The following is a 17055-nucleotide window of genomic DNA, read 5'->3' on the forward strand; positions in this document are numbered from 1 at the left end:
CTCCTTTATCGTTTTCAAGGAACTACAAAAAGACAGTAGAATCATTCCCTGTACCTGTTAAACCTGGATCCTCCTTTCCTGCCTTGCTCCTCCTATATACGCCCTTTTTAAAAGACAGTGTTTGCCCATCTGCAGTTTTCCAAAACTTCATCCATCCTCCGTGACTGAGGGCAACTGTAATGACTCTTAAATTGCCTCATTAAGTTCTTTGCACATGCAAACACGAAATGCATTAGAACCAGCTTATTTCAAAACACGTCAGTAGACTAAATAAACTTTGCCAATCCTTGCCTACCCTATTGTCTACAGTCCATTTTGCTCCTGCTTCTAAGAGACTCCATTTCCACCATACCTTCAGAAAGATAAGTTCTACGGCTCTAAGCCTAAGATTTAGATGAGGGCATACAAGTAAATAGCACAATGGTGTTTTCCATACTATTTCTCATATACCCTAGCATTACTCTATTTTCTCCAAAGATGACAATTCTTAGGGAAAATTTTCATTAAGGTGACTGATGACAGTGGCCTTCTCTATGAAATTTCAGGTGACTAAGATTCCAGGGAGGCATACAATTTAAGTTTTCCAGTGTATAATCAAGATCCACAAAAATCAAACGCAAATAATCCATTCCCACACTGCAAGTTCAACTAGACTTTTAATCCCTCAGTGTTCAATTACTTAGAAACCTGAAAAATACGCTATACCTAGGCTGCTCAGTTTTTTTTTCACATAATGATATTTTAATGACTATTCTTGGCCATATATAACTCTTGTCCCTGGCTAGGGTAAAAAGCTGATCTTTTATCTACTATACATTTTCTGCTTTCTGAGAGAACACAACACAACTCTTGGATTTCCTCTATAGCTTCCTTTAAGGCATTTCTGACTGTGCTGGTTTTGGCTGGGATTGAGTTAATTTTCTTCACAGTAGCTAGTATGGGGCTACGTTTTGGACTTGTGCTGAAAACAGTGTTGATAACACAGGGAGGTTTTAGTTACTGCTCAGCAGTGCTGACACAGAGTCAAGGCCTGTTCTGCCTCTCACCCCACCCCACCAGCGAGCAGGCTGGGGGTGCACGAGAAGCTGGGAGGGGGCACAGCCGGGACAGCTGACCCCAGCACCATATGACTCAGCATATAAAGCTGGGGGCTGGGGAGAAGCTGGGAGGGGGCACAGCCGGGACAGCTGACCCCAGACCCCAGAAGAGATATCCCACACCATATGACGTCATGCTCAGCATATAAAGCTGGGGGAAGAAGGAGGAAGGGGGGGGACGCCTGGAGTGATGGCGTTTGTCTTCCCAAGTAACCGTTACATGTGATGGAGCCCTGCTTTCCTGGAGATGGCTGCACAGCGAGCAAGCAGCTGGGTGGGGCTTAGTTGCCAGCTGGGTTTAAACCACGACACTGACACATTTCATACTAGCTTCAATATGACAAATTTCAGAAAAGCTACAATAAGCACACGCACTTTCTTTTTTTACCTGCACAAACTCACTAGCACATCACATGATTCTTATGTTCTGCAGCTAAGTGGACTTTCGTACACAGTCCAAACAGTAAGGCATCCTAACCACTTGATCTTTTGCTGGGTAGTACAAGCTCCCAAGCTTCCCTACAGGCTGCAGCACTAGTCCTTTGGCTGGTGTCCCCCAGTGATCTTCCTGAGCTCTATGATCATTTCATGAAAATGGATCATCACAGCACACTGCCTTCAGTTATTACTGAGAAGCTCACACACGTTTTCCAAAGCTGTCAGTATTGAGGGCACACTTGAAACAAAGCTCACCTCTTTGGGAACAAATAATGGTCTGATGCAAAAAAATTCAAGCAACATTATAACTTGAACTTGGGCAGGGAGATCCTGATTTAGTGAAAATATACATCAATGTGCATTTTCCTACTCAGTTTTCTCACCACTCACTAGTCACAGCTGGATTCACGTAGTTTTCCAAAAAAAAAAGTCCTTCCAAAACACAGCTGTATAAGTAGCAGAGAATTTCTTATGAACAGTCTGAAAAGTTTACTATCAGAATGATATAGCTTCAGATTTCCCAAATTATTAATGAAGTAATGACTGAAGAGTCATCAGTATGGATGAATATAAGCACACTAAGCCTGTCAGCAAGGCTCCAAATTCAGAGCATAAATCCAATTTAATGGTCACTTAATGGTACATTTGACAAATAAGTTTATAAATTTTTTACCAAGCAAAATGCACACATCTGTTATTAAACATTTCAATAATTAAATCCCCTATGACTATTGATCTTAATAATGTAAGTTTTCTATGGAAATAAATATTTTATAAAATTAAGAAAATGTAGAGAACAATGTTGAACTAATAGTCTCAACAAGAAAAAATAAAAGAGAGATTTCTACATCATACCTCTACACTTGGGCTAAGGCTGCTCGGCAGTGTTTCTGATGTCACTGTTGTGCTTGGAAGGCTGGAAAAGTCCCAGGTATTGACAGGCTGTATTGGTTCAGATGGCTGAGAGTGATCAATGCATTTTGGATTGTCCAATAAGGTCACTTCATAAAACTCTTGAATATCTAAAGATGTGAAAAAATTGAGACGTTAGCCTTTATAGTTACTATAACATTCTGATTTTAACAACATCTTCCTCCTGCAAAACAAATTAGATACCTACTACTTTAACCTACCTATTACAGATGAAGCTGTATCACCAAGATCACACAAACCTCCCCACAGGATACACAACTCACTCCCTACACCCCATATCTCAGAGCCTGTGTCCCCACTCACTTTGGGCTTCTGCCACCGACCCCGGCAGCATGATCTGCAGCAGGAACAGCAGAAGCATACGGAATAACTGCAGTGGAACAGTGGAAGGGATGGGTGTCTATACTTCAAGTTATGGTACACGTAATTTCAGCTAATGTAGCCTTTGGTTATCTGAAATCTACTGTTCAAGGGCAATATTAGAAGGTCTTTTTTGTAGTATATGTTTTCATTAAATGACCACAGAAATAGAAGGATACTGACTAAATCAGCAAGAGAGAGAAGTTGCAAGAAGTTAGGAAAAAGGAAATTGATTAGGATGGGTCATCATCTGCTTTTTCAGTCTAAGTAACAGAAATAGGATGAAACTTTAACAGTATGAATTACAAGTCATACTTATGAACTAATAAACAGCTTTTCCTATAACCCTGAAGACTCAACTGGAAACTTCTGGGGAACAAGAATCTGGCTGCATTAGGGTTTTTTTTGGACATCCTATCAACTACATGAAGCACCAATAAAAATAACACAATCTAAAGAAGCATCAAAGGTGTTTCTATGGAAGTACAAGCATATGAAACTTGCTACCACAACTGTAATCACATCCATAAACACTCACATTAAAAAAAAAAAAATCTGAAAAGGTACAGGCTAAGGGAAGGGCAGACAAATGAACTAGTCTTGTAAAGCTTTCAGTCTGTTCTTCAAAGGAAAAATCTGCTAAACAGGAGTTGTAAACTCATGTTTTTAATTACACCAACTTCACAGAAGATAAACATACAGACACAGTTAGCCCAATTAGTAAATAGGACCCAGCCATGAATAAGGAGGACTCTAATCTGCAGAATCTTGTAGCTTTTCAGCAGCAGCCCAGAGTCAGCAACAGAGTCACAATAACTAATTCCTTTATAGAGCTGCACCACAAAAGAAAGACCACGCAAATGAGAGAAGTCTTACTGTTGCTGGTATTCCAGTCTTAGATTTTTTTTTTATATATAGATATTGCACTCCTGATCTCTACCAATTCAGAAAAAAGCAATTCTCAAATTCCATTTGTATCTTTTCTCTGAGCAAGAGTCAAATTCCTATCAACTGCTTACATTAATTTTTAAAGTTATACTTGCTCTTAGCACTGCTGATTGGAAGAAATAGCAGTGAGGGCTGCAGAAGATGTTAAGTGACCTAGATATACAGGAGCAAAGCAGCCTAAGAGATACAAATTGCCTTTAAATCTATCTTTCACATTAGCTCCCTCAGTTGCAAATTTGTCTTGTAGCTGCATTAACATTAATACATCAATCAAGCACACCAAGTAAAGATTACCCCCCCCCCCCCGGTCCTTCCACAGCAACCAAGCCAGGAAGATTACTGCATTATTTATGGGAAGGGGTTATTTGTGCAACTGTTTTGCAACAGAAATCTAGAGCACCGATTCTAAATTCTGCTACTATTCTTTTAAGTCCCTGCCAGCGGAGGTAGCCATTTATTGATACTGCAGAATGACTTGTTTCAAAAAGCACATTATTTCTCATACATCTTCTCCACTTCTCTATGAAGGACACCACAACATGCCTACTATTCAAAGATGTCAGAAATATATACACCACTTAATATGGGGATTAGGTTCTGTTTATCCTGAATGTGCTCCAAATCCACAAAAAAAGTTTCTAGGAAATTGGTGTCTATATGATAATATCTACCTTTTTTTTTTTTAAACATTTATTTACATTTTTACTATTCAGAATGCAAACATTAAGTACTTATGAGTATAGGCAAACAGTCTATGCACCCTGAAGGCACTAGGTACACAAGGAATGAGTGCTGGACATTTACATTTTTTTTAAAGCCAGAAACTCAGAAATCTAACCTAAATAAAATTTCTTCTTCTGGTCTACTGCAATGTATCAGCTCACAAAAATATTTTGTTACATGAACACACTTAAATATCTACTGAAGTCATATTAATCTGTGGATGCATTATGAGCACATGAAAAGTTCTAACATTTCCCTAATTCTTACAAATAGCAGGTAGTAAAATACTATTTTTTTTTTAAGTTACATTTATGAGATTCCCTCTTCAAGCTAGATGTGCTTTTTTCATGTCCCAGCCCCTTCCTCCCATATTAATTCCAAGACAGATTATATCTCAAACTAAGTTACAGAAAAATAACTCAAATCAGGTATCACACAATAGTAAAAGAAAATGCAGATGGGGAACATTTCTAACTAGAGGGGGAACATTAAAAGAACAGCTGACTGACACTTAAAAAATAGGAGCACAAAGTTTCAGGAAAGCCAAAGTGACAAAAACTGATGAATGGTAGGCAACGCAGAAAATCATCCTGGAATTACATCAGCTTACAAGTAAAACCACATTAAGTAGCCAAATCAGCAATATGTTTGATGGCAACAAGAATAAAAGTCTATACAAAGCAAGTGACAGACCACCAGTTCTGAAAAGGAAGACTCTTAAGACATGAAAAAGAAAACAATTTTTCTTAACTTATTAGTAATGTGAAAAGCTGAGCAGCGGTGAGAGACACAGTATTTTTTTCAGTATTCATTACAGTAGAAGTTGACCAAATACAAGCAGTTTGCCGATATACTATTTTTCCCCCCTTCTCATATTCTCCACTCAGTTTCGTTCTTTGAACAGGCTCATTCACCAGTAATGTGATACACTAGAAACTAAAACTGTTCACTCTTAAAGCAAACAGGAAAGTTATCTACTGAATATAAATTGAAACCCAAATCGACTTCACAAGGGAGTTCCAGGTTCACTTAAAACCACAACCCAGTAATTAACAGAACAGCAGAAGCAAACAAATTCTTACATCTCCTAAATTAAGTATATTTGATGGCACTTCAAGAACTTACATCAATTCTGTCTAGAGGATCTGCCTCCGAGGACAAGGATTCCAACCAGCAACATGACACCATTCCTTCAGATAGATTTCTTCCCTGCTCCTTAGAAATCAGACATAAGGCCTCTGCTTGCCATTTCTACTGGTATGCGGAGTGTCTGATACTTTTTGCTATATATTCAGAGAGTACACTTGCAATCAGGATAACTTAAGATCAGTGCACATTCTAAAAATCTCATTGTCAAGCCAAACTCTCCACATACACCTTTCCTACAGAAAAGGATATGTAATTTTAGTGAAGTCAGCTAGTAAAATAAAGCTGAGCAGAATTACTCTCTGCATTCACTTATGCATGAATCTTTTGTTAACTGAAACTTTGCAAGTCAAAGATGGGACACCTATGGTTGCATCTTCTTAAGAGAACGGTGTAACCCCATAAACAAGGTGTTGACATTGCTTGTAACAGGCCACGGGCCTCATGTTAAGCTAATAACCAGGCCTCTGCACTTGTCTTGGCCTGCCTGGGGCTTTGTTTTAGCTTGTCCAACTCTAACGGCAATTATCTAAAGACCAGGTGACCTATCTAATTTGTATATCTTTTACTTCGCTTCAGACAATTGTGTGATGTGACACCTGTTTTTATAAATACTTATATATCAAATACACACAGCTTATACATAAATAATATTTAAATATATACATTTGCATATAAGTGTTACATATATTGCATATATATTATATATAAATATATGTAAAACCAATAGGTGTTACATCACACAATTGTCTGAAGCCAAGTGAAAGCTATACATAAGTACACGCACACACACAGATTGTATATACAAATAAGACAGAGTGTGTGCGTATTTCTGTAACTAATAGATCTCAATAACAAGTAGTTATTCTGTAGGGGCTGAATTACCTACGACCCCAGAATAAAAAGCAGCATAGAGGAGCACAAGCATAGAATGACAGCAGAGGCCTTGAAAATAAAGGCACAGGATGGTATCAGAGGCCTCAAGGCTATAAACAACTCACCAACTGCTAATTACTGGTCAGAGGACACCAACCTTGAGAACTGGGCAAAAACAGTTTGGGGGAATAACGGAACAAAGAAAAGCATCCAGCGTATGTAAAACACATCGTATATACAAGAAGTTCAAATGTAACATGGAACTGCAAAGTAATGAAGAAAGAACAAAGCACAGAGTATGTTAGCAAACAAAAAAAACCTCAAGAAAACACAACAGTGAGGAGGAAGAAACCATCAATACCGTACAACTCCATGGGTTCCCTGTACCACTCAGTGTCCCATTCCCCATTCTTCCCTGCCCATATTTTAACATGTTTTGGCTTTCTAACAAGTATTAAGCAACTCACTGTAATTTTTTACATGATGTTGTTCTTTAGGTTTCTGATATTGGACCTTTAATGTTATGGTATAGAGGGAGTCACTAAAATTTCATTGGCATTTACTGCTTATTAGAAGTATTTTTTTTTTTTTAAATTAAAAGCAGTCCTTTGATGATCACTGTAACCTACTGTTTTTAGGCTTTGCATTTTTACGCTTTAAGCATCTTGACCATTTGTGGGTTATAGGTGGTTTTTCTTAAATGCCTGGAAATTCCACGTTAGCTTAACATTTCATGGACTAAAACATTGACACATTTACTACAACAGACTGCACTGGACACTGCGTGTAAAACAGTGAACTGTTGCCCTTATACCATACACTACACAAAGTTGTAAACTGCTACCACAATACACATGAAGTTAACAACCACATTTGTATATGCGGTATTAATTGTATGCTCATTTGCAGATTTTCAGTTTTTATGTATTTAACAGCTTTGTGCGTGGGCAAGAGTTAATTTAGGAAGTTCATGTTTGTTTTCTGTTTGCTCATTTTTTTATAAACTTTAAATTCCTATTCTGCATTCTAAAAAGCAAAGGGGAAGGGTCACTTCCCTCGACCTGGGCAATACTTTGTCTAATGCAGCCCAGGATACTATTCGTCGCCTTTGCCGCAAGGGCACGCTGCTTGCTCATGTTCAACTTGGTGTCCACCAGGACCCCCAGGTCCTTTTCTGCATAACTTCTTTCCAGCTGGGTGGCCCCCAGCATATATTGGTACACGGGATTGTTCCTTCCCAAGTGCTGGACTTTGCACTTTTCCTTGTTGAACTCCATGAGGTTCCTGCCAGCCCATTTCTCCAGCCTGCCGAGGTCCCTCTGCACTGCAGCATGACCAGGATTTATGTGCTCCAGCTATATAGTTAATTCTGCACTGACATCGATGAGGTATTCCTTTCCGATAGATGTTCAACAGCAGAACAAACCGATTTCAGCCAATGTCAAAGTTAGCAAGTCAGAAAACCACTAGATATGTTTGCATCAACATACAGACTTTACAGCACAAAGCATTTCAATACCAGCTTTGCTCAGGAGAACCTTTCAGTGCAACCATGCTCCCTCAGGCTTGCAAGAAACCAAGGAGCTTATGAATTCTTTCAGAAATTGACTTAGTTCAGTTTAGTATTTCACTTGAAGATCCATCCTTGTGAGCAATTCCTTTGTCATCTCTCATTGGACTGCCTCTTCTCAGGCATCCCTCATCCAAATACGGCACATGCAAATGCCTGTTTTTTCCATATGTGGGTAACTTCATAAACAAACAGGTCTTAAGAATTTGACTACCTGTACATTATCCAGGAAGAGGTGTCATCCCATTACAAATTAAGTACTTCCCTAATTCTGGGGGGGGGCGGACAGGGTAGGAAAGACATCTTTCTTTCTTCGGGCTTCCTGCCAAAGCACCTGAAGCACTGAAAACTTAAGTCTTAAAACTACTAGAAAGGAAAACAAAGGTCAACATGTTATTTCAGTTCGGGGCAATTTGAGATGTATGGCATCTGCCAAATTCTTAGCAGCCCTATATAATGAATGTATAGACAAAATGTAAGTAGAGTCATGATCGCTGTCAGAACAGGCAAAAGAGTCTGCCAATGCTACAGACTTTCATTCTTCAGTTGTAAAGCAACTCCTACTAATTCTAAGGAAGTCTCAATCCTGCATGCTTACTTTACCTGCTATATCAAGCTAAGAATATCCATTTAACAAGTAAACCAAGGCTTGAAAAGTATATGATTAGTGATCATCAAGAAAATATAAACACGAAGAAAAGCTTCATATCCATTTACCAAGCCAATGACCAGAGTCAACTAAGTATTCTCTTTGTGTATTCATTGGTTGTGTTGTGTCATGGTGAGTGCGTCTGGTCAAAAATAAATGTTTGCATTCATACTATGAAAAGTGAAAACCTGCCTCATCACAACCCATGTAAAGCCCCCTTCAGGGCTGGTTGTTTTGGGTTTTTCTTTTTTCCTTCTTTAAAAACCTAAACCAAGTACTGCTGTGCACGCAATCAAGACTTCTCAAAATTGGAAGTTGCAAGTTGCAGTGCAACTTTCTCACCACATGTGTCCTGTTCTACAAGATCCTTTGCTACAAGCTGCAGCATCCAACTACACATCCTCAGCCCTTCTACTTGTTTCAGTAACTCTGTCCCACCCTTTAAACCTCCCTTCTACACACACTTCTTTGCTTAATTCAAATTCCAGGAGATGCTATTTTCCACTTCTAACACAAATGCTCCTTAATTTGCGCTCAGCTGAAACTGCCCTCATCTAACCTCAGATCTAGCTGTTTGCTTTTATTCCTCTAGCTGCTTTTTACAGTCAGACATATTCAACTCCTTGCCAGCCTGTCCACTTACACTTTCCAAACTGTTCATTCATACTTTCCTCTTTGCTTACTAATCACTCCTTCACCGCATCTTCACATTTTCTCTTTCCAATTTTCCTTCAGAAACCCACAGGGTCTTCTCCTCTACGTTCAGAACTGAGGTAGGAAAAATTTAACAAAATTAAAGTTGTCATCACACTGCCAAAAATTGGCATAACAATCTTCTGCTGTCCAAACTCTTTTCCATTTAATACCACCTCATGCGCACCTAGTCATCCACCTAAGCCTAAAAAATAAACCACAAAAAAACCAAACTAAAAATGAACTCCCAGTTATCCATCCTCTCCACATATCTCAACCCCAGTTGCAAATCAGCAGCCAATGTAACAATGTACTTATTTTCTTAAAAGGATGTATTTACTACTGTCTTTAGTGGTAACAAAAACCTGTCAGGGACAAAGGCAGTGTTACTATTAAGTCTTATTTGTAGGATGTCCCCTAAATAGTGTCAGTACAGGACTGAGTAGTTTTCTCTCCAGACAAATGCGTTCAAAAAAAATATCAAACTATTTTTGAGATGAGTTCACTCAACACTCCAAGTTGAGCTTTCATGCAGGTGCATAGTTCTGCTTAGAGGAGACAGCACAAGCAGTGGTTTCTTCTACCAACAGTAAGCTCATAGACTCCAAGGTAATTACCTGACACTGGTGGCAACACAAGGATGGGTGGCACCCCATACTAGCATCTCCACCAGCAGTAACATTTGTACCTTTCCTGCAGCCAAGTTCTAACACAAGTTTCTGAAAACAGGACTCAAATTTGCAATGCTTTTGCAATTTGTCCACAAGTTTTCCTTATTGCACCTCTGTCTTAGGCTGACCTTTTAATTTCAAGCCAAAATAACCCAGCTTTTTTGAGGACACGGCTGGCAAGATATTTGCACATGACAAGATTCCTATAAAAGCTTTACCAAAGAGCTCTAGAGCCTCCCCTAATTTGGAGAAGGAACATGAAGCTAAGGATGTTATTCTAGTGTCAGCCCTACACCTTCTATGGTCTCTTAACATTCTTGCAAATTTGGCCTAGTTATAATTCAGGAAGCCATCTGCGCAAGGAGACTACTAGTCACCTGCTAGAGTTGAGTTTCTTTGAAGGTTCACTCCACCTGCACCAAAACAAGCACCATCCCCTCAAAACACAGGCAACCAGATGCACAGGAGGCACATGGCATTCCAGCTGCAGAGCCGAGCAAGATGTTCTGCCCTTGCTGCTGGGATCACCACAGGAGCAGGCCTAAGATCAAGACCAAATATCCTCTCTCGTGCTTTCCCCCTCCCTCTACACTGTACCCAAGCACTCAAGCAAATGTTGAGGGAGATTAGGAGCAAAGCCAGGTACACAGCAGCATGGGAGGAGACAGGCATCAGAACTAGGGAACACAGGTGAAAGAACAAAGGAAAGAAAGTGAAGCAAGAACAGGACAGAAGTTAAACTTTCCCAGAACCTGGAAACTATACCAGTTATTCCCAACTTCTACTTTCTTTTCAGCCCCGGACAAACAGCAGATTATTGACAAAGTTTTCTTGTCTTACCTTTTAATGGTAACCCTGTGAAGAGAATACTGTAATTGATAAATTCTACAGTGCAGCTATTCAACACTGAATAACCACAAGGATAATCTTTTGCCACAATACTATTTATCTGCATACCAGTAGCTACTCAACTTACACTACTTTTACTTGCTATTTTAGGCTACCAAAAGCAGCACCTAATCCCAAAAATTCAGTACATTGCACTGTCACACACACACGTGTAATACAGCATGGAAAACCCTTAAAAAAGCAAGCACACAAATAACCCAAAACTTTCTACGCTACCGAACTACATTACATACATACAAAACAATAAGTAGTTCTTTAAAAAGGAGGAGCAATGAGACTGTTTCACTCTTTATTAGGTTCCTTGAAGAGGAAGACATGAAGTTCTTCCAAAAACTGGGACATTCTGAAGCAATGACAAACTACATGGCAGAAAGCATACTACCAATGACTGAGTTAACACTCTAATCATCTGGACACCAACTAAAATGTTTTCTCCTCCCTCCATCTGGATAAAGAAAAATACATGAAAATAATCAAGTACTTAACTACCTTTGAAGACACAACCCTAGGTCAAATCTCTCTGAGCAACTTTTGCCTAAGTTTCAGGAGACCTTAGTAAGCATAACCATAGTATATCCTTAGGTAACTTGTCTGAAAAGCAGACAAACACCTCAAAGTTGCAAGAATTATATCCATGGATGTTTCGGCCTCAAATATGAGCAAAGATGTTGTATTATGGAAGTTGCAATCTGAGGAAAAAGTCACAGAAATGCAGCAAGGGTAAGATTTCAGTGTGAAAATACCCTATTTAGCATCTACAACAATTTCAGTAGTATCCGATATAACAGAAGATCCAATTCTCTCTGAACTTTCCTCTAATAAAAGAGAAAACAAAACAATATTCACTATCTAACCAGTCCCTCAACTTAACTGCCAAGAATTTCTGGATTCTTAATATAAATATTATTCAGCTGAGTCTGAAGAACTGGTACTAGGGCTTCAGTAACATTTAGAAAATGGGAAGCAGTTCACAAAGTAGCCTTCCTCAAGTTAACTGAAGAGCAGTCTTACACAATGACACATACCCACAACTAAAATTCTGGGGCCTGAGCTGATTTGAAAAGTTAACTGTGTCATCATGCCATATGCTCTATTAGCTAACTATATCACTGAAATAAAAGCTGATACTGAAGTTTCCCTGAGAGCAAGTACTTTTGCTTTCAGTTATGAAGAAGAGCTTCTGCTTTAACTGTGTTTGATTTTAATTTAGCAGGCAAGGACAGAAAATACTTCCATGCTGGATAATTGAGAGGGAGCTAAAAACACAAGAATATCTACAGAGATGCCACACACAGCTCAGAGAACTAGGGCCGCATGCCATCTAGAAGAAATGTGGTCAATCCATTCCGAAGGGTACTAACTTTGAGGAGTGCTGACCCAATCCAGCCTAATTCAGTCTAAGATCTAGGGTTGTTTCCCTAATTCAGTTCAGAAAGCCAGTGTGGACAGAGCTGAGAAACACGCAGAGTACTCCCAGAAGTTTCAGCCCCGGTCAGACTGCTGATAAATCTGAACAAAGAGTTTATCTTAATGCAACCATCAATTTTACAAAAATTTCAGAGACAGGACTTCTTTCTCTGGTGTGTAATAACATATTAACAGTATTTTTAATATATTCTGTGCAATTCATAAAGCTCATGAATCCAACCAATGGTTAAAAAACTTTAATGATTAGCGGGGGGAGCTGTTCTTTGGTTCAGTAAGGATTACTGAAACCACTACATTTTTTTTCTTCAAAATTTCCCACACTGGATATTTAGTGTTAGGAATAGCCAACGCGTAAGCACAATTCTCAAGGCAGACCTTCATGCAAAAGGACTCCAAGTGAAATAAATTAGACAGCTTACACATCAACCTCCCCTAGTCAAATTTGCCATTTTATACCAAAAAGTCTTTATACACGTAGCTATAAAATAACATATAAAAAACAAAAAAAACCACTTAAGACGGACAAGGCAAGAACGAAGACAAGAAAGGCAGCACAGCCAACTCATTGCCAGGGTATGTAGAGTCTCTTTTCAAATACCCTTTTTCTGACACCTGTGCAAATGGAGTTAGTTATTGTCAGGAAAAGGAATATTTTTAAAGTAGTAAACTACTTCATGTTTCTAGCTACAACTAGTAATATTTTTAATTTTAGAAGAACTATTTCAATATGGTTGACATTTTAAAATTGTATTAATTACACAGAAACATTCTGTGTATAAACAGAAGTCTGCTTCACATGTTTTTCCCTCAGAAGCGTTAAGACTTATGCATGCAAGTGTTCCTCCTCTTATATTTTCAAAAAGATAAATACATCATATCTGTACCTCTATAAGAACCCGCACCTTCTCAAGAAGGTAAAAAAGTGCCTAAATTAGAAGCAGAACTTATCTGCAGAATTATTACCTCGCTATTTGAAGATAAATATAAAATTCTTTAACAAAGTGAAATTAAGTCTATCCCATGCCTCCATATGTGGATATCTTACTTTGGTCTCTTAATAAAGTGACACACCTTACCAATTCTCAGGATATCAATAACAAGCTATTTTAACTACAACCAAGAAATCACAAGCTAGAAAAGATACCACACAATTCTGAGACTGTACAGTAAGAAATTTACTTAAAACCAACACTATTCTCAAGCTGATTTTAATTACAGGCAATTGGTATCCATTTAAAGTACTAGACATCACTATACTTGGCTGGTTGAAGCAACAGCAATGTGAAATACCATATTACAGAAGAAATAGAAAATTAAAAAATGGGCTTTTCACAGACTGTTCTAAGGAGGTCACATTTGGTTACCAATTTTGTTACTAATTTTAAGTTCTTACAGTTATTTCACTTAAAATACAACACTGTTGCAATAATGCCAGTTTCATAACACTGGTTGTTCACACTGACTAGTTACCGCTCTAATTCAAATCATTTAAAGCCATAATATTTAAGAACCAGGTCAAGTTTATAGATTGCTGAACTACAGTTTTATTGATAGAATTAAAAGGAGAGGACAACATAAAAAAAGGCTCAAATGAGAAAATAATACCATTTATTCTTCAGCATCCAAATGGAAATTCACCAAAAAAACCCAACCTTTAATTCCTTCATGTGTATCTAAATATATGAAAAATTGATAAAATGTGTAGTTTTCAGCAATATTTAATTTCCCCCATTATAAACCTAAAGATACATTTCTGTGCATAATGTCTATTTTTTGCTTGAAAGAACAGCATTTGATTGCCAAGTTAAAAATTATACTAAAAGAGATACATGAAGTTGACAGCAGATCCTGACTGCAGCCTTCACAAATATTCTCACCTATCATGGACAGGCAGGTCTTGGATATAGTGCAGTAACTTGGCAGAAAAAGCAGAAAATAAATGGATGAAGTTTTTTTTCTTTTTTAGTATTATTTAAAAAAAAACCCAAACAGAAACTAAAAGTAGCACGCTTTCTGGAAGAAGTATCTATATGAGAAATAACTTGGTAGTTGAGCTTGAAACTTTCTGGCAGAACAGCAAAGGCTATTTAAGTTGGGGACACATCACAACTCCTCTAAAAGGCACGCTTAAAAATCTGCTATAAAGTAATGTGAACCTGCAGCACAACTGACTACTTCATCCAGCCTGCTCCCAAATCTTCAGGGAAAGAGGACAGGCAGGAGCAGACTCAAGGTCTTCCCAGTAACTGCAGCCATCTTCCAGATAGCATCTTTTCCAGGGAGTCCCCCCCACTCTTTAACCCCATCATGCAGTCGTCACACCATAAAAAGATGTTTCCAGGAAAACAAAAGCCAGGAGCAGCCTGCCACGAACAAGAACTCCCCTGACGTACTTCCATGAAAAGGAGCAGGTGAAAGGAGAAAGACTCAAGTCGACAGCTTAAATTGCTTGGAAAGTACTAGCCTTCTGTGTTACCACCTTTCAGACAAATAGTTTGGGAACATACGCATATACTCTGTAATAAATAATCATACAGTGAACCAGTAAATGCAAAGTTAATGCAACACACCCAAGAAACAAGACACCTATTGTGCACGCACAGATGAATTGAACTTGACAAAAACTAGGATCATATGGTTGCAATGTACAACTTCTTACAAGACTAGAAAACAGGCCATGCAGCCCACCCAGGCAACAACACATTCCTGTTTTCTGCTCTTGCAGAACGAAGCCAGCGGACATGAGGTTGCCTGCTGTTTCAAGTTTACTATTACTAGGTGTAGAGTTATTAAAACAGTGAAGATCCGTATGCAGATATGAGAAGAAACTATGTCTTGCAGGTTAGAATATCAAAGGCTAATAGATCGCTGTCTTATTCAATGAAGGGGAGAAAACGGAGTACTGCATGGATCTTCAACACACACATACACACACCCAGAACAAGAAAAATGGTAGTCAACACTGAAATTCACCAGGTGAAAATAAAAAACGCAACTGCAGTACATTAAGCGTCTGACATAAGACTTCAACATTCTGATCCACAAATGAGTGAATCCTGTTCATACATGTCCCACAAAGATTACGTCTAGCTTTTCATCATGGAGTTGGTTAGCATCAACTGAGTATTGCAGAGAAATGCAGAGTTCCTGTAAGTAAAAGATTTCTGTAACTGACCTATTTTCACAACTACCTTTCATGAACTTACATGATTAAAAAAAAAAAACCAGAACAAGATTACTATCTTCTGAAAACCTACGTAAATACTCCAGAAGAAAACATTCCACATGCAGCAATGCTTGTTTATGCTTTGCCTGTCCTTGTGTTTCCACCACAATATAGATTCAAAAAAGCTGCGGTACTATGAAGTAAGATGTACACCTCTGTGACACTAACCATGCAGTAAGCCAAATAACAAATTTAGCTACAGTGTTTGTTATTAGTACAATTCAGACATAGGTTACTTAGTTAAAAGACAAGGATGCAGAACTTTAGAAATTTTACTCTTGTAGGTAAACCAACAAAACCCTTTCATTCATTAGTTGGCATAAAGATAGTGACAATCAATCAAGGAGAAACCACATCTCACTGCTTCCCTGCATTAGTTTCCAAATAAAGTCAGGATTCTGCAGGTTGTATTTATGCTCAATTTTTTTTCCAGACAGACATGCAGAAAATTCAAAGTTACATGTAAGTAGTTCAACAAGATTTATGGGAACATTTTAATTGAAGCACTACAAATACTCTAAACTAAGAATTAGTAGTGTTTTCGCTACACTTTAATGTGCAACAAACAAAGCAGAAAAGATCACTGTAGTATTCCCTGAAGCATTAGAGATTTCTTCTCATTTACTTTAAGTTAACTCTGCACTTCAGATATATACTTTGTGATGTTTTTAGAGATTCTTCAGCAGGAAGATTTGCCTGAATCGTACCTTAGATTAAAACCATTTCAACTCATTCATTAACCTGCTACATATGGACTCACAAAAAAAAAATTACTCTTTAGAAATTGTTCAGGTGAATAAAGATATGTGGAAAAACAGTCTACGTAAAGTAATCTACAATAACATGTCACAGAAGAAAAAACTGCACCACAGCTTGAAGCAGTTTGGGCCAGTCAAAAACCTCAAATAAAGTAAGTATATGAAACAAGTGAACTGTTGATCTGTAACAGCACGTGTGTTACTATGCAAAACAAAAACACAATGACAAAAAGCACATGGCTTCTATCGTAAGGGCAAATTAGCTTTTCTTAACACAGCATAAGCAAGAACCGACCGGCTTGAACGCAAAGTGAGAGAAGTCAGCCTTTACCTATCAAAGCCTGGAAAAGGTTGCTTTGGAAGATGCTGATGACGCGCTCTATGGAGTTTCGCAGCTGCCGGTCCTCCGCCTGGCTCAGTTTGGAGCGGTATTCCTCCAGGAGGCGCAGGGCTCGCTGGGTATCTGCAAGCGGAGACCAGACGCACCGGTGACCCCGGCGCACCAGGTAGGAGGACCGGGGATGCACACGCCGGGGACGCAACCAGCCTCCGCGCTCGGGACCGCCCCAGCCCAGCCCGGCAGCTGCTTCTTTGTTCGCAGCTGGGAGAGCGCGGGCGGGACCGTGCCCC

General features: G+C 38.7%; 1 protein-coding gene across 1 annotated transcript in view; it reads right to left on the reverse strand.

The window, feature by feature from the left end:
• The window catches only part of DLG1 (discs large MAGUK scaffold protein 1), a 177892-nt gene that overhangs the window by 159331 nt on the left and 1506 nt on the right, over nt 1-17055 (reverse strand). Inside the window, exons 2-3 of the mRNA XM_009282414.1 lie at nt 16757-16888; nt 2391-2557 (exon numbers count right to left, since the gene is read on the reverse strand). Of these exons, the coding sequence (XP_009280689.1) occupies nt 2391-2557; nt 16757-16888 (299 nt within the window). The remainder of the gene's footprint in view (nt 1-2390; nt 2558-16756; nt 16889-17055) is intronic.

The sequence above is a fragment of the Aptenodytes forsteri genome, unplaced genomic scaffold, assembly GCF_000699145.1.
Source record: "Aptenodytes forsteri isolate BGI_AS27 unplaced genomic scaffold, ASM69914v1 Scaffold404, whole genome shotgun sequence".
Classification (NCBI taxonomy): Eukaryota; Metazoa; Chordata; class Aves; order Sphenisciformes; family Spheniscidae; genus Aptenodytes; species Aptenodytes forsteri.